The sequence below is a fragment of the Grampus griseus genome (assembly GCF_964374135.1).
Source record: "Grampus griseus genome assembly, chromosome: 15".
NCBI classification, from domain to species: Eukaryota; Metazoa; Chordata; class Mammalia; order Artiodactyla; family Delphinidae; genus Grampus; species Grampus griseus.
The window spans coordinates 50,887,203-50,914,724 of NC_139009.1; the positions used below are offsets into that span (position 1 = coordinate 50,887,203).

Genomic DNA, 27,522 nt, shown 5'->3' on the forward strand with positions numbered 1-27,522 from the left:
ACTGTTTAAATTACTAGCTTTATAATGTCAAATATATCCAGAGATGGTATGCCCATCCTTTGCCCCCCTTTTCTATAGTAAATGAGAAATTATTACTCTGTCACAAAGATTTTACACCCCTCAATTACACCTGAATTAATACTGCTTTGAGAAAACCCTTTGTGCCAACATCTGGAATGATCTTTCTAGACTGATAGATGATCCAGCTCAAGATGGATGAAATGTGGGATCTAATATTCTAGTAAAATCACTAGCTGTGGTTTTATAAACTCATTTACTCATGGGCATGTTAGGAAAGGGCTGTTCTTCTAATACATACTTATCAAAGACCTGAAACCCCCAACCTTCATATTTTTCATGGCAAAAATTGATTTAAGCACCATTTTCACAAAAAATCTCTAACTGATAAGTTCTAAAATAAAGATGTTACATTTCATTGATGCCTAACAACATTAGGGGATAAATATTCTAACTCACCCAGCACTCATCAAAGGTATATTTAACTTACAGACATCATGTTTAGTAACTAAATCGGAGATTATTTATGTGAATGCGATAGAGAAAAATCCACTGAATCTTAATAAATTCTGTCCTAACTCCTTCTAAGTTCGGCAGACTCTCATTCTCCTTCCGTATTCTTATAACCTTGGCTTTGAACCTCTTTTGGTACTTAATATACTCACTTTCTTTCCTTTATTATAGGCATTCTAACTTTCTTAACAGGAAATAAGGTTATTCTTTCTGGGTGAGAAATAACAATTCACTACATTATGTCTAAAGGACATAATGTCCTTCAACAGGAAAAAGAAGTGTAGCACACAATTCAAGGATACCAATACTTAAAATACCCTTTATTGTAGTCATTTGACTGAGCTCTTAAGTAAATGTTGAATGGCTTGAAAAAGTTCCTTCTCCTATACTCCCCTTAAAGTAAGCAAAAAATTTTTCTTATTAGCAGCTTTTAGCCTCTGGGTTGACAACAGCTTGAAAAAGCGTTCTGCACTCTGCTTCCAACCCCCTTCCCAGATGTATACCCTCTTGGTGTAAGCTTGAGTTTACAACAAAGAGTAAGAGGCAACAATGAAAAGAAATATCCAGGAATGACAGCCTAACATGGAGAGGGGAAAATTTCAAATAAAACCTATAGTCTGCAGAGAAAAAGGGATCAGATTTAGATGGTATATATTTGTACTCTGATAGGCCCACCTCTTAGCCATTTCATTCACTTCAACGTAGTGTGAACAAATAAAAAAACCCTAGGGAATACTACAGCTAAGATAAAATATTGTCTAGCTTACAGCTTAGCATAGCATGTATATGTTGATAATATCTAAACAGTAAATACTCACTTCCTTAAAACTGTACCACAAAGCTGAACTTTTTCATTAGGTATATATGAAAGACTCATTAACAAAACCACAAATTAACATAAGTAAGTTCCATTAGAGATAAAATTTCAGTATCAACCTAAGAAAAATTATCCACACACTTACCAATTTTATAACATTTTATACATGTATTCAAGAAAACAAACAAACCTTAAGTCTTTAAGAAAGAACAGTTAAAGTCAGACTGTACTCCCATATTTTGTCGCTACATCCCACAATGGGAAAAACAGGTATTTCCAATCAATTTGAGGATACAGATACAAGAGTTATCATTTTACTTACTCCAGGGTATTGGCTGGCATGTGGTGTAAGATTCTTAAAGGCCCACTGAATGTTCTGGTGAGAAGCCAGTTGTCGTGTAAATGCAGGAGACTGTTCACAGCAGAGCCTCAGAATGCCGTAGTAGGCAGGCAGCATCCCGCGGTTAAAAAGCACCACATCCTGATCATCATGGTCAGCAAGGATGTAATTGAAGGCAATGTTCTTGGTTACCACTGGGTTCTGAACAATAAGGCGGATATTCTCTGGACAGTCAGCACACACATTGTACCAAAATGAAAGCAAAGCCTGTTTATTGTGATTTGTAGCTATTGCTGGCTCAGAAAGTTTAGGCTGGAAAAGGTTCCACAAATCCATGAAATATGTGGAAAACATCAGCTTCTCAGTTTTGGAAATTAAACAGTAAGTCATAAAGCTAAAATAGGGCACTAGCTTTGTAGTGCCATGAACAGCAGCATCAACATAAAGTTTGGCTCTTGAGAGCAAACCAAGGAGCACGTTGTAGACCTGATGTAGGACTACTGTTGTGTCTGGACTGAGTGGAAGGTCACGGGTTGGGATGTGCAAAGACCTTGTTGACCGGAACATCTGGCGGAATGAATTGCTTGGTATAAGGGACACCAGAAGATAAGCTGCAGCTATAAAATGTAAAACAAAACTGTCAGATGCTTACAAGATATAAAATAGACTGAAGAGCAGTCATTAAACACAAAGTCACTCTTCCCTTTAAAAATTAAAATGAATAAAAATTAAGGGACATGAACATCTCTTTTAATATCTTTCTGCTCTACCACTGGTACCAGAGAAATCCCAAGGAATGACAAAAACAGACGCCTTCCATTTTGTCACTGCTATTTTTTAAGTGGTGACAACAATCGCATAAACAGAAAGTTTTAAACCTCTTTTGTTTAGCTTTCCCAAGACGTAGAATTTTCCCATTTGTTTTATCATTTTATTTCTTCTCAGGGAATAATATGGTTTAACAGGAAGAACACAGCATTTGGAGCCAGAAGACCTACATAACGCTGTCTGACATATCAAATCATTAATTTAGGGTCTTAGTTTTCCTCTTCTTTATCAATTATTACAAAATAATTCAGTATTATTTTGTAGATAATGGTAAACTTACATTATAAAGATAGAATAAGATCTATCTAAAAGCCTTTTGTATTATAAAGATTATATACATATATGCCAATTATAGAACATTAACTTTGGAAAATCTCTGAAAGTCTTCTAGGCTAACCTTGCATGCAGAGAAAGAATCCCTTCCTTCAACATACCTGGAAAATGTTATTAAGCCTATGGTATAATTCTGAGAGGATAATGACTCATTAGTTGAAACCATCTGTAAAAGGAGTTACTATTAGCAAGGCACTAAGCTAGGTACGTTGCAAATATTATCTCATTTAATCCCTCACAATCATCCTGGAGGTAGGTGATGATACACTGGAAAATCTGAATCTTAGAGAAGCAAAGACCAAGGTCACACAGATAAAGGGGGAGCCCAGACTTGACTTCGAGAAACGATGATGATGATGATGATGACGATGATAATGGTAACATACAAACAACAACAAGAACTGCTAACATTTGTCAAATGCTTAAATTTAACACATTCTTTATGTAGTTGGTATTAGTTTTATTATCTCCACTTTTACTCAGACTTAAAACAGTATGACTACCCCATTTTCCACAGCAAGTGGCAGAGCTGGAATTCAAACCTTGATTGTCAGACTCATGAGTTAATCGTCCTAACAACATTCATTACAGAGCCTACTCAAGGCATCTAATGCCTTAGTATAACCCTTTTCAATACACCTACTAATTCTGTCTCCCACTATTCTACCTATAATTTGATAACTTCCATCATACTACCAAAGCAAATACAGTTAGGGTTTCTAAAATTAATTGTAATCTCTTTTATGGATGTCAAATTAAACTTTATTTTTGCACAATACTCCATTTCTACATATTTCATCACCTATATATTGCTCTGATTAGCCTGTTTTCAGTTAGGCTCAGTTTGGTATGTGTTTCAAATATAAAAACTTGGCATTTAGGTGTCATCTTGATCAAATTTGTATAAAACTGCAATTGAGAAAATTATTCAGTTTAAGTTAAATACTTTTACCCCAACATTTTATTTTGAAAAAATTTTGAACACTGAAAGGTTGAAAACATTCTACTAAATAATGACCCATGGACCTACCACATAAATTCTACAATTAACATTTTGTTTTGCTTTATCACATACCTAACCATCTACTTATTTCTATAAAAACTATTTGCTTTTAAATAAAAAGTAAGTTCTGCTAGGGGAAAAAACCCCACGACTTTTAAATTATTTTTATCTTTGAGAACAAACAGGGAAGTCAATGTAGAAGAACAGACCATCTTTCTAAAAACTGCCTTGCTGTAACTTAAAAATTCCTGGGTCTAGAGAACTTAGAACAAATCGTCCATTTCTATATGGCAACTCAACTATTTTAAGACACCTATTGTGTCACCATTTTCTTTTCGCTAAATATTCTAAAGTCATTCCTTAAAATTATTTTGTAGGATTTACAAGTATTTCTCTGTAGCTTTTCTTCTATCCATGTTACCCTCATTCTTACTGAGTCATACTGATTCTATTCAAATATTTGGGCCCCGATTTCAAGTTACATTATTTCAAAAGCATTTTTTCGTATTTCTATAGTCTTCACTATTATAATTTTTAAATGATGCATAACAATTTATCTCTTATCTGAACATCTAGTTAAAAATTTTTCACACTTACAAATAATGCTGTTGGACATTCATATATTGGATGACTTACTTATACCAGAATCCCTGCAATGGTATTACTGAGTTGAAAAAGGGAAAAAAAAATTAAGGATCTTGGTACATACTGCTAAACTGCATTTCATAAGGGTAATATTAACTTACAATGTCACTGCAGTGTATGAGAATGCTATTTCTTTAGCACTACTATGAATGTTAGGTGTACCAGCTAGCTAAAAAGCTTTTCTTTTTGTTTTGGTTTGTTTGTTTGGTTCAGCAAAATTTTTAATTGTTTTATGGTCAGGAGTCAGGACATAAATACCAACCAGCATATGTGTCAGCTCTTACAAATATCCCATTACTGTGGGGTTAACTAAACTGGCAGGAAAAAAAGCCTATGAGCAGAGTACCATCGCCAAGCCATGTGTACCCACCACTGAAACATGTTTTCCCCTAATAAACCTTTTATTTTAGAAGAGGTAGAACAGACAGTTCCTATACCCCCTTCTCCCATTTCCCGTTAACATTATTACCATGGTACATTTGTTGTGACGAAGGAACCAACACTGGCACATTACTATTAACTAATTTCCACATTTCAGATTTCAATAGTTTTGCCCTAATGTTCTTTTCCTGCTTCTAGGATCTCATTTAGGATGAATGAGATTTAGATGTCATGTCTCCTTAAGCTCGTCTTGACTGTGACACTTTCTCAGACTTTCTTTGGAAGACCATGACAGTTTTGAGGAGTAGTGGTCAGGTATTTTTGTAGAATGTCCCTCAAATTAAGTTTATCTGATGAGTATCATGGTTAGACTCAGGTTATGGGATTTTGGGAGGAAGACCACATGATGAAGTGCCCTGTGCATCACACCATATCAAGGGCACATACTATCAACATGACTTATCAGTGACATTTTTAACCTTAATTATCTGCCTGACTTAATGTTTGTCAAGTTTCTTAACGTTATTTTCTCTATCCCTCATACTCTACTCTTTGAAAGCAAGTCACTAAGCTCACACTCAAGGGGGTTTCCCTTTTGGGGGGGAAGATGTACATACATTTTTTGGAATTCTTCTGTATGGGAGATTTGTCTCTTCTCCATTTCTTTGTTTATTCAGTCATTCATTTATATCAGTATGGACTCATGGGTATTTATTTTATACTTTGGATTACAATTCAGTGCTATGTTAATTATTTTTTCTCTCAAACTGTTCCAGCTTTGGGCATTGGGAGCTCTTTCAGGTTGGTTCTATGTCCCTTTGACATACCCCCATCATTTTGTTTTGGGAGTACTTCCTTACTTTCTGGTTCCACAAGATGCTACAGGCTCATCTTGTATATTCCCTGCCCTAGTCCTACAATCAGCCATTTCTCCAAGGAGCTGTGTTTCATTTTATCGGAAATGATGTTTAAAAACATGGATCTGGGTATTCGATGTGCTTGCTGCTACTGGAGTGTTACTGATTGTATGCCCTCTCAGCAGAAAACTAGGAAATATGATCTTAATGATTAAACTGAATGATTAAAGAATTAAAAAAATTAACTACTTTGATTTTTATTTCTTTTAATACTATCAAAAGAAAACATACTCTGTGTTTATTTACAATCAGTTACCTATTCTGTGAAGTATCTATTTTTGGTATTTGTCCATCTGTCTTCCAAGATCTTTGTTTATTCCCTTCTGGCCTGGGTACAATAAAGATATTTATCATTTAACTCCCATAACTTCAGAGAATATTTTCTCTCAGCTTATTTTGTGTTTTAATTGTCACTTTACTCTTAGCCTTCTCAAGTTACTTTTAAGACAGGATTTTCTGACCCATTACTCTCTTCACTAATGCTGATAATGCTTTGTGATTCTATCAAGAAAGGAAACAAAAATGATAGTGGTGGTGATATCACCCAAGAAAAGACACAGTTTCCTATCCTTAAAAAAACAAAAACACTATAGATATTTGTAAAATATCGCCATAGGTTTTCAAATACTAATATAACCTTGGCGTTTAAAAAAATATCTCTAAGAGCCTTTCTGTATTATACAATGGGCATATTATGATCACCTTAAAACAAACAAAAAACAAAACGAAACGTGGAACAACAACAAAATGGTTTCTTAAATTCTGAATATTTGACTTACAAGTCCTGACTCTAGGATAATTGTGAGCCAAAAGAAACCGCTCGACCCAGTTTTCCATATTCTGTAGGACCCAGCTGTGTGCCAGTTTATTTCGGGGTGTCTGCACTGCCAACCAATCCAGACACTGAGAAGGATTGTATTCAATTACCTACAAGTAAAATGACAAGAACAGAATATAAGGCTAACTGAATGAGCAGTTACTTTTTTAAACTTACTTTTGGTATGTGCATCAGACACTTTAAAGCTAAATAGTTTTTTGAAAACTAGAGCCTGAAAGAAGTTTCACACCCATGTTTTTTCCCATTTTTAAAGCAACTTATTTTTATTAACAGGAATATGTTCAAGGAGAATTTGTCATTAGTTTACAAAATAAAATTATAATAACCAAGGACTCTAACACAGGACCAATAAGAGAACTCAATGACCTTTAAGGTCTTAAGTTTACAAAGTTATTTAAAAGTGCTTTTAATTCTCTAAAGTTTCCATCTTTACTTTTCTTATTGTTTGCCCAATCTGCTACTATAAGTGAGAATGAAAACTAGCTCACTATACTGCTGGGAAGATTTTTTTCATTGGAAAAGGAAATCCTAGGAATCTAGAGTAGGGGTTGGAAAATTATGGCTCTCAGAAGCCAAAATTACGGCTTCTGTGGTTTGCCTGTTTTTAAGTTTTTATTGGAACACAACCATGGCCACTCATTTACATTTTGTCTATGGCTGGTTTTATGGTAAAACAGCAGCTGAATGGTTCTAACAGAGACCATATGGCCCACAAAGCCTAAAATATTTACTATCTGGACTATGAAGAGAAAAAGTTTGCCAGGCCCCTGGTCTAGAGAGTGGGCATTTCCAACACTCACTAAGAAGAAATTCTGTAACCTCAGCAGTAACTCTGGAAGAAAGGAAGTGGTTGGTGCGTCCTCTGTATTTTCTATCAACTGCTGAAAGCACCTGGCTTGTATTTCTAGGGCTTCTACCACTTTACGGAATCTTTTTTGAGGATACGGGAATGAGGACCTCGGATGGGCTGAAGACTGCTTATGACTCTATGAGAAAATCTTTAAACATCTGAGACACTAGGGAAGAACTCTTTTTTCCCCTAGATCTTCTGACTAAAGCATCTCTTCTTCCCTTCACCTGTGACTTACTAAAACCATTTTGAGTTACCCAAGCAAGAAGAAACTAGTACTTAAAATGTGAGTGACTGTTAGAAAAATAAAGCCCTCGGAAAAATAAACACTAAAACATCTGCTGCAAGACTTACCTCCCATATCCTTTGCAGAATGTAAGATGCAAAGGGAGGCATTCCTGGAGGTCCACCAGCAAACTCCATTAGCATAGTCAACAATTTAAAGAAAGGATTGGCTGCCTATAAGACATGTACATGACTGTGTATTTAGATCTGTTTGAACCCATCATTTCCAGCTGAAAACAAAGAAGTATAACTCTTCTACAGATCACATTTAAATCTGCTGTATTAGGTTAGAGAGCTCAGTACTCATACATATGAACCTGAACTCTCATAAAGCAGAAGGGTGAGCGCAGGATACAGTGTCAATTGTGTGGGAGCCACATTTAACAGAAAACATCTATTTTTCTGGATGTCAATTTGGGAAAAAATGTATCAAAACTCTTGTTAATGAGACAACCATGTTTATAGAAAAATTTAGATTAAAAGTTTCCTGTAGCAACCTCTGCTCTCTGAGGTATAATTTATATTAATATTTGACATGTATTATCAAAGTAGCTATAATATTTTCATTTTATGAAAATACATACTTATTCACCTAGGCAGAATTCTGGTTAGTCTACTTTCTTCTAAGGTACAATATGATATATGCTTCAAACCAAACAACTTTAAAGCTCAGTATCTAGGTGGAACTCTGATATATTCAACTTATATGTAAATTTAATTGGGAAAATGACATTTGTGACAAGATGTGAAGAGGTAATTCAGTTTATTCAAGTTACATAGTTAAAAATAGGTGGTTGTATTATGAGGGAAGCCTTGATAAATTTTTTCCCAAAAACAATTAGAAAGGTTCATTTGAAAGCATTGTCAGTGCTGATAGCAGCTTGAAAAACATGAATGAACAGATGTCTACATACCTCAGGAGTCAATTTTGCTATTGATGTGAAAAGCATAGATACAATCTAAAACAAAACAAAACAAAACAAAAGGGATAATTTCAGAATATTCTTCCACAAATTACCAAAAATCTTTAAGACTGTTTCTCAGCACTTACATGTTCTGCAAGTCGATTATTGTATCGACAAAGGCTGAAAATCAGATTACAAGTTTGTCTTATATTGATGCCATCACGAATATGTTGAAACAAGAAGGGAAATCCCTGTTAAAAGCAAAAGTTGTTCATTTAAGAACTATTTTGTTGTTATTTTTGTGATTATCAAGTGGTCTAATATTGAGACGGTATTACCTTTCCTCCTGTTAATGCTGCCATGTCAGTCTGTGATAATGTCAAATGCCTGAAAGAAAACATTAGTGGAAATAAGTTTTTCTTTCCTCTATACTACTTTATAGCCATTTGCATCATGACACATAACAAAATTGTTGATTCAATTACAAGTGTACCAAGCCACCATCATAAAATGATTTTTGAACTTTCTGCTAGCTAGACTTGCTCACTAGACATCTTTTAGACAATTTTTCAAAATTCCAAGATTGGTACATGCAAGTCCAAATCTACTTTGTTTCCATTTAATTAACTCAAAATGTTGGTGTACTGTAACACGAGGATGGGTCTAATTTAGAGAGCTTTTTTTTGACATGAGAACCTTCAAAACAAAACGAACTTCTAAGAAATAGAGAATTTCACTATCAAGTTTAAAATTACTGCATATTTAACTTATTATAGAAAATTTCAAACACATACAAAAATAGAATACTGTAAGCATCCCATCACTCAGTTGCAAATTACCACCTTACGGTCGGTCTTGATTCATCTGTACCTCCTACTTGTTCAAATATGAACTATTTTGAAGCAATTCCAGATACGTTATCACTTAGTCCATAAATTTCAATACATATCCCAAACATAAATTTCAAAAACATAAACAACACTACCAATATTCACACCTAAAATAAATTAACAATTTCTTATTATCATACAAGATCCAGTCAATGTACAATTTCCTCAAGTTTCTAAAAAATATTTTTATAATTTGTTTGAATCAGGATCCAAATGAAGTCCTCTGTTGACACTGGTTGAAATGTCTTTTAAATCTCCTTTAGACAACTGGTTTCCCCTCCGATTTTGTTTTTATCTTGCAATTAATCTGTTGAAGAAAGCAGGTGGTTTGACCTGTAGAATTTCCCACATTTCCATTTTGCTGATTATATCCTTGGTGTGTTGTTTTAACATATTCCTCTGTCCCCGTATTTCCTATAAACTGGTAGTTATTAGATCTAGAGACTTGATCAGATCTAGGTTTGACTTTTTAATCAAGAATACCTTAATAAACGGTAGTGTGAACTTTCATCAGGAGGCACACAATGAAAAGCTGTCCCTCTTTTTGTAATGTTTTCAGCCCATGATGATCATTTCCTAGATCCATTATTGCATTTGGGATGCAAAATATTGATATCCTAATTCCAGCATTACTTGCTCATTTATTAGCTCAAATACCTCTATGACGATGAACATCCCTCTCATTTACCATTTGGTTGCCATGAAGTATAATTCTTGCAGGTAAGATAAATACTTGATATTGTTCCTTTATTAATAAGTTTCCAAAATTGTTACTTGGTTTCTTAATATACTTCAAAAGTTGTCAATAATTTTTAAAATTTTGTTTTTAGGTATCATTATAAACTCATGGATGTAAACATCCATGATGTGTTTTAGTCCACTTGCAGTTGTTATTACTATTATTGATGCTCAAGTTGTCCAATCTGTAACCAGTAGAAACCTCCTTAAGTTGACTCTTGAGACTTTTTAACATGACCTCAGTAGTCTCTGATAGCCTCCTTGCTTTCCAAAATGACAAAATGTTCGAGGCTTCCCATTCATTTCTTGCCCAAGACCTGGAATTGGCCATTTTCTCAAGGAACCTTGATTTTTTTCAGTGGGAAATATTATCTAGATGCCAGGGTCACTCACTGGTTTTTGGGTTGGACAGGATTTCTAGGCCTTTTCAGAAAATGGAGATACATAATACATTTTTTGTTTGCTTAAGACAAAATATACCATGAACTCTACTGATATTCCCAAATTCAAATTTAGTTTTGAAGAAGTTATGTAAACATCCTACAATTTTATATTTGTATTTCTCTTTTCTTTTTCTGAAAATCTTGGTTTCTAATGACATTAACAATTATCTATTTGTTTTATTCTATAATACAGTTTCAGAATAATAATTCTAATTATACTACTACTCACAATATAATTAGTAAAACACTTGAGGATAATTTTACAATTCTTTTTGTCCTTCAGGTACATCCCACTAAAAATTACAGTTAAATCAATGTGTTCTAAAGTCACTTTAATTCCTCTCCAGTGGCTATGTCACCAACTCAATATACAGTTAAGCTCATTTATTTCAGTCTGCTTTTGATTTTTAGGGATTGCATTTTATTAATTTATTTATAATTATAGAAAACATTTACATGATTCCAAAGATAAATCTAAAAAACAAAACAGTGTACTATATTCAAAGAAGTCAAACCTTCATTCCTGTCCCCTCCAGCCTGTTTTCCCCTCCCCCAACCACTGGAAATTTAAAATTTATTTTTAAAAATTTAGTCTTCAATTAGAAAAATAGTCAGTTCTTGTTACTTGTAGTACTTACGTTCTATAAAGAGCTGCGAACACTGAATTAGTGAACACTGAATCACTGCTCATAGGGAAAACATACACTTAGGTTCCTGTGAACCTCTGGTCATAACATTTTCATCAATAGATCAATATGTTACCTTGTATAATGTGTGTTTCTGTTTAAAGACACCTGATTTAATGTTGACTCATTAGCACTGAATACAGAGCAAACAGCACTGTAACTCAAACCTGAATGAAGCTTATCTAATGTGTACTTTCTCCTTAAGGCATATTATGGCCTTCTTGAGCTTAGGAACACACTAGACAGCACTTGGCACTATGCTTGGGACCATTTTTAAACAGCCAAATCACCAACAAAAAGCATAAATGTGAGAAATGTGGCACATATTGCAAACAAAAATTTGTTTACAATTTGAGCACCGAAACAAGAAGGCAGAGTGTCACCATGTTTGACCTCAGCTGGAGAAGTGTGTGTCAGGTCAACTCCAATTTTTTGCCACTCTGTACATTCTGAAATCCACAAATCACTGTAAACGCTTCACAAGTACTGATTTGGGGATTACAAATAAATTTAAGTAGGAGAATTCACAAAGTGGAGATCCATGAATAATGTGGCTTGGTTGCACACGTGCACACACACACACACACACACACACACACACACACACACACACACACACACACACACACACTCTCTCTTCTCTCTCACTCACTTTGTGTCTCACAGCCTGCCCTTCTTAAAAAGTAGCATACTATAGGGAATTCCCTGGTGGTCCAGTGGTTAGGACTCAGTGATCCCGTAAGCCATGCTGTGTGGCCAAAAGAAAAAAAAAAAGTAGCATACTATATATACTTTTGTCCACCTTGTTTTTTTTTCACCTCAGTGTTATGTATCTTAAAGAACTCTCCATGGTGGTACACATACAGTCCATACTGCCTGTTTTTTTTTCTGCTATAGAGTCCTCTATCAAGCGGATGCTGTTTCTTCAACTTGTACCATCTTTGTGGACATTTTCAGTCTTTTGCTGTTTATAAACACTGCTTCAGTAAACAGCACTGCACATACATCTTTTGGTGTTTTGGGAACGGAATCCCAGAAGTGGGGTTGCTAGGTCAAAGGATGAATGCACATATAATTTTGCTAGATATTTTACTGTAAATTTCTTCAATGTATATTTCTAACATGACTCAGGCAAAGTAAGAGTTTGGTACAAAGGATCGAAATACTTATGCTACAAGAGTTGATGGAAAGTGTTGTTATTATTTAAAAGGAATTAAGTAACAAAAACTACTGAGTTAATAATGGTAAAACAATTATGTAAAAAGAATAAAATCAAACATGCTTTAAGCATTTTGAATGTTGAAACATTTCACCTTTCGGAGCGAGACTGTTCAACCAAAAGAGCAACTAAAGCTATCATTTTTTCAAGAGCAGCTGGCCTGTATTTTTCTTCTGCCAGAGAGAGTATATCTTCTTCCTCCTCCTCTTCTTCCCCTTCTTCCTCTGACAACACTTCAACTTGAGGCTAGAACATAACACAATTCATTTTTAATATATTATTTTCTAACATTATGTTGAGAGAAAAGAGCTTGATTGTCTCACAAAACAATGCAGGGTAGACAGTGGCATGTATCATGGAAGCATGTATCAGGAGCATGTATCATGAAAAATAACCACTCAAAGGCCTAACCTTATTTAAAAGTCTAAACCACATTCAGGACAATTCTAGATTTAATAGGCAGAACTGTAAAGAACAATAATTCCCAATACTGTATTTACCTTACCTAAAGATATAAATTCTTTAATAATAAATTTTTTTTCTTATAGGCAAGCTCTTTGGAAGACAAATCAGGAACAAAATTTATATGAGTATGATAAAATGGTATTTCATATTTAATAAAAATACCAGTTACACAAATTAAGGAATCCATATTTGCAGTTTTCAGATAATCCAAACAGTAGGTATTTCAAAGAGATACTCATTTGGGGTTTGAAATGCAACACTGCAAAGATTTTATGATCTAACAAAGCAAAAGAAAAGCAGTCTAAATAAGTAGCCATCTAGGTTGAAATTAGATAATAACAGTACGTATCTGGAGAACCATTACAGCACAGTGGCTAACAGTTTCATTCAGGAGTCTAACCAAGGATCAAAGCCTAACTCACTGTGATCTAAAACAAGTTAACTTCTTTATGCCTCAAGTTCCCCATCTGTAAAATGGAGATAACAACAGTACTTACCTCTTAGGGTTACAACAAGGATTAAATAAGATAGAGCAAACAGAGCATTCAATCCAATGTGGTCATTACAGACAACACAAAATTGATGTAATAGTTTTAATATTATGAATTGAATTTTTGGAAGACTGACAGACTTAATATAGCAAAGGGCTTTAAAAATATGGCCAGCAAAAATGTTCACCAAAACACAAAATGCTACTGTAAGACCCTAAAGCAGGTGATGGCCATTTTGCCTAAATTTATTTGCTTTGATCCAGGGCCATACCAGTGAAATTTATCACTTGACTGTTTCTTCTCTTGCTATATCCATTAAAAATATCAACCAAACTTAGACCCTTAAAATCATTTAATATCAGGGCTGGAAGGGACTTCAAAGGAATCCAGTATCTTTCTATGATGCAAACTTGAAAACATGGCCTCTAAATCCCTGATATGAGACAGAATTGTACTTACATTTTCAGGCCCTTTAGTTCCCATGTAAAAATGTACCATTGTAGATATGGCTTGCAGTGAAAGCAAAAACTGGCTCTAAAAATAAAAATATTGATTTAAAAATATAAAATAAAAACAATTAAGTTTTAAATACTGAAAATAAGTACATAATACCAGAAATAAACAAGATATAGCCTCACCTCTTCTTCACCCATTTTGGCAAATTCGTAAAGGAAGGCAAAATATTCTGTAAGATGTTTACTGTGAGGCTTTACACCATGTTCCATGATTAATAACAGAGTTCTCACAAATCGAGTGACACATGAACGACCACCTATATCTTCTACTGAAGCATCCATATCATCAGACCTGAAAACACAATTTTATACACCTTAGAAAAAGTATGAAGTCTGGGGATAGATATTTTGGGAGGAGAAATATTTTAAAAACCTGAATTTATCTCTTTCATCTTTGCAATAATGAATACCAACTACAATAATACAAAAAGTTGGATTCCAGTTATCATGTCTCGCTGAAATCAAAACAAAAAGACTAAGTCAGTTACTTGTAGAGGATTTTGAAAATGCAATTAAATAAAAATAAAACAAAAGTATTCCTTCTTGATTTATATTATTACAGATTATTTTTAAATAGGAGAACCTAAATATTTCAGTGTGGATATTTAAAAATACTTTGTAGGCAGATCATCAAAAAACTTAAAAATAAAATGTTCAGGGACTTCCCTGGTGGTCTGGTGGCTAAGACTCCGTGTTCCCAGTGCAGGGGGCCCGGGTTCGATCCCTGGTCAGGGAACTAGATCTCACATGCATGCTGCAATTAAGAGTTCGCATGCTGCAATGAAACTAAGACCCGGCACAGCCAAATAAATAAATAAATATGTTAAATAAATAAATAAATAAATAAATAAGTAAGTAAGTAAGTAAGTAAGTAAGTAAGTAAGTAAGTAAGTTCAGTTCAAAAGGTATACTTCTTACCCATCTTCCATTCCTGGCTGTAGATAGAGATGAGCATGCACAGGTCTAAGTCTCTGAATCACATGGATACACAAACGCTGAAACATCTATAGATGAAAAGATAGGACAACCTAAGAGTCAACTCACATCAGGTAACAAAGACAATGAAAAATGAACACGATTAAAAATTCTGCTACCCTGGGCTTCCCGGGTGGCGCAGTGGTTGAGAGTCCGCCTGCCGATGCAGGGGACATGGGTTCGTGCCCCGGTCCGGGAAGATCCCACACGCCGCGGAGCGGCTGGGCCCGTGAGCCATGGCCGCTGAGCCTGCGCGTCCGGAGCCTGTGCTCCGCAACGGGAGAGGCCCGCGTACCGAAAAAAAAAAAAAATTCTGCTACCCATTTATATTTTGCCCACAGATTATCTTTTGACATTCTAAAGCTTTCCTGGAGTCTCAACTACAGACTGAAGATAAAAGGTAGAGTTAGCTTGAAAAACAATTTTATAAGGGAAAAAGCAAAAACAAACTATAGGTTTCAGTAATAGAGATTACCAAATACAAAGCTTCATGAAACCTCCTTTACTAGTGGAGATACAGAGGAAAGAAAACTTGGCATCCATCTCTTTCAGAAGAGTGGAGTGGGGCAGGACAGCTGCTTATTAGAATTTCAATGACTAGGAGAAGGAAATGCAATTTAAGTTTATCCAAAAAATATGGATTAAGATATACAAATGGCCAATAAGCACACGAAAAGATGTTTACTATCATTAATTATTAAGCAAATGCAAACCAAAACTACAATGAGATACTACTTCACACCCATTAGAATGGCTAAAATTAAGAAAACAATAAACAAATGTTGAAGAAGATGTAGCAAAAACTGGAACCTTCACAGATTGCTGGTGGGAATGTAAACTGGTGCAGACATCATGAAAAAAAGTTTGGTAGTCCCTAAGAATGTTAGTTACAACCCAGCAGTTCACTCCTCTGTATATATCCAAAAGAACTGAAAACACATGTCCACACAAATATCTGTACACATATGTTCATAGCAGTGTTATTCAAAACAGCAAAGAAGTGGAAACATCACTAATGTTCATCAACTGCTGAATAGATAAACAAAATTTGGTATATAAAATATTACTTGGCAGTAAGAAGAAATAAAGTACAGATATAAGTCACAACATGGGTAAACCTTGAAAACATTGTTAAATCAAAAAAGCCAGTCACAAAAGACCACATACTGTGTGATTCTATTCAAATGAAATGGTGAGAATAGGCAAACCCACAGAGGCAGAAAGTATATTAATGGTGGCCAGGGGCTGAAGAGAATGGACAGGATAAAATGGAAGCGATTGCTCATAAGTATGGGATTTCTTTTGGGGGTGTTATAAAATTAGGTAGATGATGGTCACATATTTGGGAATATACTAAAAACCACTTAATTTTACATTTTGAAAAGTTTTGCTAAATTTTATGATATAAGAATTGTATCTCAATTATAACTGCAAGCATATTTCAGATTAAATTTTTGGTTTTGTGTCATAAATGCATATGTATTTTTCTTCCTTGTTAATTTTTCCAATGATTTATGAAAAACAAATTGATTCATGTGACAGTTGAGAATCTGTCACAGAAATAAGTTATACACTATTCATTTAACTTTCAAGGCCATTACAGTACCCTACCATGGTTAGAATACCTAAGGATCTGAAAAAGAATCAGTACAACTCATACATCAAAGTAGGATCTGAGAAAATAGGCAGTTACAACTATCTTCCTACAACCAGGAAATGTGAATGATTTTAATCACTTGACTGGAAATTATAGCTGATTTGCCAAAAGAAGGTGGTGAAAATAAGAGCAAAATGACTTTTGTGATAAGAGGTCGATCTTTTCAAATTACTTCCAATGCTGGGTTAAAATATATTCACAGGCAAATTCCGAACAATTAACTTGAAAGCCACTTCTTTTCCAAATAAATTTTTTCTTACCTGTCTCACAATTTGATTAGGGCACTTAATTAGTATCTGCATTGGCCACCAATCATCATCAGCCATGCGGTCCAAAAACCACTGTAAGTAAATAGTGTGATTTTAACATTCAATCAATACTTGTCAATTGGGATAAAAATCACACAAAGATTTTAATTCTAGTTGACATCTGAATTCTTTTAAATTCTTACCAAAAAAGATTCTTCAATTGGTAGAAAGTGTAAAATCTAAAATGTCTAAAGTCATAATCAAGGTCATCTCAATACAGAATTCCATGGATGCCATTTACATTATAGTGTAGAACCTACATGATGACAACCTGCAGTTCTTAATAAAGTCAAATACTATTTTCCTCTTAGACTTCATAAATGTCACACTGCAGAATTTTTTGTTCCTATTAATAATATACGATCTGAGTATGATAAACTTTCTGTTTAAAACCAATTTATGTTCTGTTGATAACAAAAAACACTCTTCTTTAGGCTAAGACAATTTCCCATTAATTTCAAGATATCTCTTAATCACATATTTAACTCCTCTATTGAACTGTACTGCCTATTTATGCACACACATAATTACTGACAACTGTAGAGAATTTTAACTCCTTGACGGAGTTCCAGAGGCAAATCCTTAGTGAAAAAACTGAAGTCGCAACTTTATTTAAAAAAACAACAAAAACAAAAAAAATTTATGACTTAATCAAGCTTCTGCATCTACTGAACAGTTTTTTTTGTTTGTTTTTACTGAATAGTTTTTGAAAAATCATGAAGGGGGAAGGGAATAGAGGAATATGTTAAATAACACGCAAAGGATGCACTAGATCAAAGCCAGCATGTGGAAAATCCTGCAGAACAAATGAGAATGTGGTACAGAGGGAAAAAAAAAAGAAGGTAACTACAGTTGCTCCTTGGTATGGAGCCCCAGCATACACGAAAATCTGCAGATACTCAAGTCCCATAGCTGACCTTCTGTATCTTAGGTTCCTCCGCATCCTCGGATTTAACCAACCACAGATTGTACGGTACTGTACGTACTTACTGAAAAAATCTGTGTATGAGTGGATCCACACAGTTCAAACCCGTGTTGTCCACGGGTCAACTGTATTATAGATGAAAAGAGATTTACAAGACAAAAGCAAAATGTGGACCTTGTTTCATATACTAATTCAAACAAACCGACTGAAAAAAATTTTAAAAAATAATCTTTCTAAAAACCTTCTACCTATGAAAAAATCTTCAACTAACTTCATCTATTGTACACTATGCTGCTGTCTCCCACTTCTGGGAATTTATAAGACCTGCATTCCTAGAAAGGTACACACCACTCCGGGAGATCATCACAAATGATAAACGATAGTAAGATGGCAATATGGCTAAGTGTTTATTACCTGTGTGCATACTATCCTTAGGGATGTATGTTTCTCTTATAATGTAATATGGGAAAAGATAAAATAGGACATAAACTGATCTACTGGGATATATGCAATTTTTCTCAGAGGGGGAAGGGAGATATGCATTTTTCAGTATTTTCTAGTAGCATACAAAAGTAGTTAAGAAATATCTGGTACAGTTCTGAATTTTCTATACTTTTTCCTTCCAATACATGGTGGGGGGGAACCCAAGGATTTTTAAGTAACTTAAAAATCAATTATTTAATCAATGTAATGAATTTGATACATTAATTATAAATTTCTCTTGGCAATCAAGTAATTTTAGGAACAACTTACACTGGCTCCCTATGATTTATAATAGATAAAACAATTTTGTTATATCATCTAAGTTAAGAATAAAAGAAAACAAGAAAGTGAATCTTAAGCTATGCATTGTTTGTTGAATCATTCACCTCACCTCACAAGCTGCTTGGCTATTATTAAATTGTTTGGTCAACAGTTCAATCCACTGAAGCATTGTGGGCTAAAAAAGAAAAAGAAGTTACTGAAGGTATTAGGTGATATCTGGGGCTTCCCTGGTGGTGCAGTGGTTAAGAATCCACCTGTCAATGCAGGGGACACAGGTTCAGGCCCTGGTCCGGGAAGATCCCACATGCCGCGGAGCAACTAAGCCCATGTGCTCCAACTACTGAGCCTGCGCTCTAGAGCCCACGAGCCACAACTACTGAAGCCCGTGCTCCACAACAAGAGAAGCCACCACAATGAGAAGGCTGCGCACCGCAATGAAGAGTAGCCCCTGCTCACTGCGACTACAGAAAGCCCACGTAGTAACGAAGACCCAACGCAGCCAAAAAAAAAAAAAAAAAAAGATATGATAAATGACATGAATGGCACAAAAGTTTATGAAATAGAACACATACCTTTTCTTTTGAATGAATAAATGTCTCTAGGACAAAGGAAGTGCTTAACTGCAAGAAAAGATAAAATTAAGCAAAAAAGATTTAATTATTTTAAAGTCACCAATTTTGAAGAAATTACCTAAGTCTACACATATATTACCTTTGCTGTCATTAAGGACACAGCTTTAGGATCTGGTAATGTACTGGGAATACAACTACACAACTGCCACATAAACCTAGAATTTGAAAACAATAGGTTAAAATTCTTACAAAATAAGATTTTTTAAAAGTGTTAACAAAAAAATCTTACTAAATCTGCCAAGCTTACCCAAAATATGTATGTTCAAAAATGTTTTTGTCTTGAAGAAACTGCATGTTATCATGCCAAATCCACTGAAGAAAAAAATGTTAACATTAGACATCAGAAAGCATTTGCTTCATAACATTTTACCAATATTTTTATTAGACAAAATAAGACTTGCTCTAGAAGAAACAAAAAGTATACATGCACTTAAATTCATGTTGACTTTTTTCCAGGTAAATGGAATATGGAAGTAGTTACTAAACCTAATCCAATTTATCATTACTTATCTGGTTACCTCAAGCAATCACGTTGTTTCTTTTTTTTCAATTTATTTATTAAAATTTTGAAAGTAAGAACTCTGAAATCCCATCTGTCTGAAGAGCAAATATGTAATGAATAAAATTATGTTAACATTGATAACATACATGAAAACTATGGTAGGCTGATATTCTGGTAACAACAGGTTATGAAAGACAGGTTTATGTTTAAAAACTGGCAAAATAGGGCTTCCCTGGTGGCGCAGTGGTTGAGAGTCCGCCTGCCGATGCAGGGGACACGGGTTCGTGCCCCGGTCCAGGATGATCCCACATGCCGCGGAGCGGCTGGGTCCGTGAGCCATGGCCGCTGAGCCTACGTGTCCAGAGCCTGTGCTCCGCAACGGGAGAGGCCACAACAGTGAGAGGCCCACGTACCACAAAAAAAAACTGGCAAAATAAGGGACTTCCCTGGTGGCACAGTGGTTAAGAATCTGCCTACCAATGCAGGGGACACAGGTTCATGCCCTGGTCTGGGAAGATCCCACATGCCAGAGAGCAACTAAGCCCGTGCACCATAACTACTGAGCCTGTGCTCTAGAGCCTGCGAGCCACAACTACTGAAGCGCACGTGCCTAGAGCCCGTATTCCGCGATGAGGAGCCACCACAATGAGAAGCCTGCACACCGCAATGAAAAGTAGCCCGCACTCGCTGCAACTAGAGAAAGCCCGCGTGCAGCAACGAAGACCCAACGCGGCCAAAGATAAATAAAAAATTTTTTAAAAAAGAAAACAATGTGAAAAAGAAATTCATGTTTACTTACAGATCCTGTATTTATTGAAAAAAAAAAACCCAAAACCATGTGTAAGTGGACCCTCACAGTTCAAGCCTGTGTTGTTCAAATGCCAACTGTACATCATTAAGGTTTTATGTGAAATTTCATTTTATTTCACATGTGGGTGGCTATCTTTAAATACTGTTGGGTCCTCATCTACAACATGGTGTACATCTGAATACCCTGGGGACACAAAGTCTTGCACATGATGATGATTATAATCTATTTTATTTTGCTATTATGATAGCAGTTGAAATAAATCTTTGTATAAATAGGTGAGTTTAATAGCTTGGCATCTAGTGACGCATCTAATTCTGCTGGTAAACCTAAATTAGAGGGTTTGGAAGAAGATAATATTCTTGGCTCTTTATCAGTAAATTACAGGTAGGCAAGATACCATTAAAAGTGTTTGGGGGGCTTTCCTGGTGGCGCAGTGGTTGGGAGTCTGCCTGCCAATGCAGGGGACACGGGTTCGTGCCCCGGTCCGGGAGGATCCCACAGGCCGCGGAGCGGCTGGGCCCGTGAGCCATGGCCGCTGAGCCTGCGCGTCCGGAGCCTGTGCTCTGCAACGGGAGAGGCCATGGCAGTGAGAGGCCCACGTACCGCAAAAAAAAAAAAAAAAAAAAAAAGTGTTTGAGGAACAAAATCCACTCAGTTTTAAGACTTGACCACAATAGTGCAAATATCAATCAGTCAGCGAGTAAAAGTTTAACTGTCTACATGGAAGAGTACACTTGTATCAGGTATACCTTTCTGGAGATTTTTTTTTTTACTTTTGGCCGAGTCAGTTTACAACAATGACACAACATGCATTGAGTGTGCACACTTTTTATAAACCCCTAACATTATCACGTAACTACATTATGAAACGAAGAGAGCTCATTACTACAAATGAGACACATATTAAAATATATATAATACATATTTTAAATGCATTTAAAATACACTGTACGCTTGTGTATAATATGAAGCGTAAGAAAAGGAACATTCACAGTCCTACCACCCAATCCAAGAATATCACCAACCATACAAGTTAATTGTGAGCTTGAGCTTATTCCATCAACCATTTTTACCTTTCTTATTTTTCTTCAGTGTTACTAATAATTGTTTTCCACTCCCTTTAATCTCTTTCAGTTTACATTCACCTGTTGTATGTCAGTATTACCGAGACTATTTGTGAAGAGGGTTAAGGTCTACCTCGGATTACAGATACTAATGATGCTGTTTATATAGCCTGCTTTTATATTCTAGAACTAATACTTGCATAAATACTTAACATGCTTTTAAATTGTTGCTAAAGTTAAATTAACTCATACCTCTAGTAATTCAGATGAAACATCAAATTTGTATTCTTTGCCATTTTCTTCCTCTGGTTCCATGCGTTTGTAAAACAGCATATAAGCACTGTGTGTCTTTTAAGAGGGAAAAAAAAGTATATTTTCATTTTGACATAGTATAACTATAAAAGTAGATAACATGGAAGTCAGAAAACAATGTACAATTATACATGAAAGAAATGGTTACCTTTTCGAAGGAGAAATCCATAAATTTATCTGTAACAGAATCATAGGTCTTGGTCTGTTTAAAAAAATGAAAGTTTTCCTTCTTTAAGAAATGGGTACACTCAGCTATATTTATATATAAAATACTTCATAAATAGCTATTTTATACTTTATAGCAACTTTGTAAATAGTTCTCAAATAGCATTATATTCAGAAAAATCTTTAATAGAAGTTTTTGGATAGGAGTAGTACTTTAAAAAAAAGATTCAAAACATTTTTAAGGTACTTTACCATCAATAATATAAAGCTTAATAAAATGGACTTGCAATCTGAAAAACTACTTTTTAAATAAATCTTTATTGGAATATAATTGCTTCCCAATACCTTGTTAGTTTCTGTTGCACAACAAAGTGTATCAGCCATATGCATACAGACAACCCCATATCCCCGCCCTCATATCCCCTCCCTCTTGAGTCTCCCTCTCATCCTCCCTATCCCACCCCTCTAGGTCATCGCAAAGCACCAAGTTGATCTCCCTGTGCTATGCTGCTGCTTCCCACCAGCCAACTATTTCACATTCAGTAGTGTATATATGTTGACGCTACTCTCACTTCGCCCCAGCTTCGCCCTCCCACCCCATGTCATCAAGTCCGTTCTCTATGCCTACCCCTTTATTCCTGCCCTGCAACTAGGTTCATCAGTATTATTTTCTTTTTTTGATTCCATATATGTGCGTTAGCCTACAGTATTTGTTTTTCTCTTTCTGACTTACTTCATTCTGTATGTCAGAGTCTAGGTCCATCCACCTCACTACAAATAACTGAATTTCATTTTTTTTATAGCTGAGTAATATTCCATTGTATATATGTGCCACATCTTCTTTATCCATTCATCTGTCAATGGACATTTAGGTTGGTTCCATGTCCTGGCTATTGTAAATAGTGCTGCAATGAACACTGTGATGCATGTCTCTCTTTTTTTTTTTTTTTTGCAGTACGCGGGCCTCTCACTGCTGTGGCCTCTCCCGTTGCGGAGCACAGGCTCCGGACGCGCAGGCTCAGCGGCCATGGTTCACAGGCCCAGCCGCTCCGCAGCATGTGGGATCCTCCCGGACCGGGGCACGAACCCGTGTCCCCTGCATCGGCAGGTGGACTCTCAACCACTGCGCCACCAGGGAAGCCCTGGTGCATGTCTCTTTTTGAATTATGGTTTTCTCAGGGTATATGCCCAGTAGTGGGATTGCTGGGTCATATGGCAGTTCTATTTTTAGTTTTTTAAGGAACCTCCATACTCTTTTCTATAGTGGCTGTATCAATTTACATTCCCACCAGCAGTGTAGGAGGGTTCCCTTTTCACCACACCCTTTCCAGCATTTATTGTTTCTAGCTTTTTTGATAATGGCCATTCTGACCGGCATGAGGTGATACCTCACTGTAGTTTTGATTTGCATTTCTCTAATAATTAGTGATGTTGAGCATCTTTTCATGTGCCTCTTGGCTGTCTCTAAGTCTTCCTTGGTGAAATGTCTATTTAGGTCTTCTGCCCATTTTCTAACTGGATTGTTTGGTTTTTTTTGATATTGAACTCCATGAGCTGTTTTTATATTTTGGAGATGAATCCTCTGTTGTTTCATTTGCAAATATTTTCTCCCATTCTGAGGGTTGTCTTATTGTCTTCTTTATGGTTTCCTTTGCTGTGCAAAAGCTTTTAAGTTTAATTAAGTCCCATTTGTTTATTTTTGTTTTTATTTCTGTTACTCTAGGAGGTGTGTCAAGAAAGATCTTGCTGTGGTTTATGTCAAAGAGTGTTTTTCCTACGTTTTCCTCTAAAAGTTTTATAGTGTCTGGTCTTACATATAAGTCTTTAATGCATTTGGAGTTTATTTTTGTGTATGGTGTTAGGTAGTGTTCTAATTTCATTCTTTTACATGTAGCTGTCCAGTTTTCTCAGCACCACTCATTGAAGAGGCTGTCTTTTCTCCATTGTATGTTCCTGCCTCCTTTGTTGTAAATTAGGTGCCCATATGTGCCTGGGTTTACCTCTGGGCATTCTATCCTGTACCATTGATCTATATTTCTGTTTTTGTGCCAGTACCATACTGTCTTGATTACTGTACCTTTTGGTATAGTTTGAAGTCGGGGAGTCTGATTCCTCCAGCTCCATTTTTCTTTCTCAAGATTGCTTTGGCTATTCGGGGTCTTTTGTGTTTCCATATGAATTGTAAGATTTTTTGTTCTAATTCTGTGAAGAATGCCATTGGTAGTTTGATAGGGATTACACTGAATCTGTAGATTGCTTTGGGTAGTATAGTCATTTTCACAATATTGATTCTTCCAATCCAAGTACATGGTATATCTCTCCATCTGTTTGTGTCATCTTTGATTTCTTTCATCAGTGTCTTACAGTTTTCTGAGTACAGGTCTTTTACCTCCGTAGGTAGGTTTATTCCTAGGGATTTTTATTCTTTTTGTTGCAATGGTGAATGGGATTTTTTCCTTAATTTCTCTTCAAATATATAAAACTTAATAAAGTGGGCATGCAATCTGAAAAACTACCTTTTAAAAGAAGAGTTTTGCACTGTTTACTTGTTTATCTTTTCTTTTTTTTTTTCTGAGGAAATATTCTAGGAATAACATCTAGAGATGCAATAGATTTAGTTATGGCTTCAATGGTAACTCATTATTTCCTTCCTTCTTCTACTCATTTTCCAAGTGTTAGGTATTTGTCTAATTTTCCTTTTCTATTCAGAATAGTACATAAGAGCATCAAAGAGCAGTTAAGAAAGTCTTTTCATTAAAATCCAGAATGTGACCAGTTATTTCACAATAAACATGGCTATTAAAGGGAAATATAACTTTATCTGAGCTTCTTTATGAAATAGAAATTACTTTTTAATACTTGTGAGAATCAACAGGCTATTTTTAAAGTTTTCAGAAAATTGGTACTAGGGTAAACTGCATATGAAGAAGTGAAATTATTATAGCACTACTCCAACCTAATTGTCTTTTCTTATATCTTAACTGACAATTACAAAACAGATAATCTTTTTCTATCCTGTCACCAGTAATAACTAGGTTGTTGCCTCTGTTATTGAAAGCACTAAAGGAACAATCTTTAAAGTTTAGCTTAAGCCAACTTCCTTGTCAAAGATTTCTCATAGTAAGTACTTACTCAATAAAGTAATTATTCAATAAAGAGTAATTTCTTTGTTATAATCCCAAAGCATTTAAGTAAACAACTTATTTAATCATGATGTCTTGTGGAAATGTAATTCAATTCCTATACTATTATTTTTCAATTGTAAGTCTTAACCCTTCTTAATCAGACCCTCTTAATCAGTTGAAGAAATAGTAATTTAAAATATATTTTCAAAAAAAAATATTTTCCAGTGTCTGGTATATGCTCCAAACATACTAAACTATACTAAACAACAAAAAAAATACATTTTAGATTTAATTATAGGAATTAGGAGAAAGTTACATGACTCTGCTATTGGATTTTATGATACTGCAAAGCACTTAGAAAGTCATGAACCATTTATAACTTTTGAATAAAACTTACCGTCATCTCTCCACCAAAACATTCAGAAGCAAGTTGAGCAGAATCAAAAGGTTTTACCTCAGCATCATTAAAAAGATACCTAAAGCAGAGCATATAGTATTGATCAAGTATATATGTAATATATCTGTATTGTGCCTCTTTTTAAAATATTTAGATTACATTCTAATATATTACAAATACTGATCAAACTTATTAATATGTGGTAAATTCTAACTAAGCTCTTGTTTCGACAATTCTAATCCACTAGAAATTGGGAATATAATTTCACAACATAGTCATAACCACCTTAAAATCTGATAGATCTATTCATAACCTCAGAGTAACAAAAGAGTTCATAAAAGCAAGGAATAAAAAGTTTGCATAACTTTCTAACATGTAAAGCTATCGGACAGAAAACATTAAGAGTTTGGAAAACTTACAACGATAAAGATGCCATTTCAAAATTTATATTCAAATGGACAAAAAAAAGTAAAGATACCATGGATATGATGGTTTAAAGAGTGAGAAATATTTCAACGAAACTGTTCTATTAAGTGCAGATCAATTTACCAATGTACACTTTGTTCACAGCAATATCCCCAATATTTAGAACAATGTCTAGCACATCAATAGTCTCTACACATGAGACTTTATTCAACAACCTCCGAGGACCAAAAACCAGCTATTAAGGACTGATTGAATGACTTCCAGCCATTAACTTGACGAAAGATGATAAAAAGAATGTGTGTCAGAAGGGAAAGGTAAGGTGAAGAAAATTGAGTATGCAGGTTATTTTCTAACTGAAATACATAAGGACTTTGTGGCCACCCTATAAAAGGCATTCAGTTAACAGTTCTGGAATAAGTGAACACAGGTAGGTAAGATTTGGAAGGTGCAATATTGTCTGTGAATCTAAAGTTGTGGGCAAAACTTTGAGTGTGTTCATTTTTCTTAGGCGAGAATTTATCAAATTCTCAAAAGAGTCTGGAGATGTATAAAGTTTAAGGATGGATTCATATTGTCTTTTGAAAGCTTTCATTTAAACATTTTATGTGCCCCCTTTCCCAACTATAAAGTTTTTAGAAAACTAAAATCCGAAAACGTATCTCAAGAAGAAAACTATCATAAGCTTATATTTTAAAAACAGAAGAAAAAAGATTTTTTTAAATCCCAAGAATAAAAAATTTAAAACTCACCATTTATTGTTTTTATAAGCATGTGGATTGACTATATCTCTAATGAAGCTGTAATAGTGTCCACCATCTGCTGTTCCTGTGTGAACAGTCACTCCTATCAAGTCATACTCATAGCTCTCTGTGTCTTTTGAATGATCACTGACTTCCTTAAAACCTGGAATGATTTACATAAAATAATGGCAATAATTTTGAAAACTGCACACAGTGACATCTTAGAATCACTTTATATACTAAAATTTATGCACAGAAATAGGCACAGATACTTTATATATTCAAATAGGTACAAAACAATCCTATATGCTAGTCATTCATCATTCATAGCCTACAATTTTAAGGAACATTTATACAAATCACTGGAAAAACAACCATGTGTCAGTGCGTAACTAGGGACAATCTCCATGTAATATGTAAATGTAAAATATATTCTTTTTGCTTAATCTGGCTCTTCCTTTTGAAATAGATAAATCTGAATGAAGCATTTTGTATTACCTTTATTAGGAGCAGGCAAACGCAAGATCTGAAAAGTATTAACATATTTATGCCTGTTAGTCTCATGCTAAGGAAAATGGAGCATTGTACTGGCAGCATG

The 27,522-nt window shown here is 35.0% G+C and overlaps 1 protein-coding gene across 3 annotated transcripts in view; it reads right to left on the reverse strand.

Moving 5' to 3' along the window:
- The window catches only part of USP34 (ubiquitin specific peptidase 34), a 231,836-nt gene that overhangs the window by 20,521 nt on the left and 183,793 nt on the right, over positions 1-27,522 (reverse strand). For all 3 annotated transcript variants that reach the window (XM_082672022.1, XM_082672023.1, XM_082672021.1), the window contains exons 50-68: positions 26,934-27,087; positions 25,759-25,837; positions 22,220-22,273; positions 22,012-22,107; positions 19,630-19,694; positions 19,462-19,537; positions 19,323-19,370; positions 18,860-18,925; positions 17,013-17,093; positions 15,039-15,124; positions 14,244-14,412; positions 14,065-14,139; positions 12,744-12,895; positions 9,012-9,060; positions 8,820-8,924; positions 8,683-8,727; positions 7,838-7,942; positions 6,575-6,722; positions 1,671-2,305 (exon numbers count right to left, since the gene is read on the reverse strand). In XM_082672022.1, the coding sequence (XP_082528148.1) occupies positions 1,671-2,305; positions 6,575-6,722; positions 7,838-7,942; positions 8,683-8,727; positions 8,820-8,924; positions 9,012-9,060; positions 12,744-12,895; positions 14,065-14,139; positions 14,244-14,412; positions 15,039-15,124; positions 17,013-17,093; positions 18,860-18,925; positions 19,323-19,370; positions 19,462-19,537; positions 19,630-19,694; positions 22,012-22,107; positions 22,220-22,273; positions 25,759-25,837; positions 26,934-27,087 (2,288 nt within the window). The remainder of the gene's footprint in view (positions 1-1,670; positions 2,306-6,574; positions 6,723-7,837; positions 7,943-8,682; positions 8,728-8,819; positions 8,925-9,011; positions 9,061-12,743; positions 12,896-14,064; positions 14,140-14,243; positions 14,413-15,038; positions 15,125-17,012; positions 17,094-18,859; positions 18,926-19,322; positions 19,371-19,461; positions 19,538-19,629; positions 19,695-22,011; positions 22,108-22,219; positions 22,274-25,758; positions 25,838-26,933; positions 27,088-27,522) is intronic.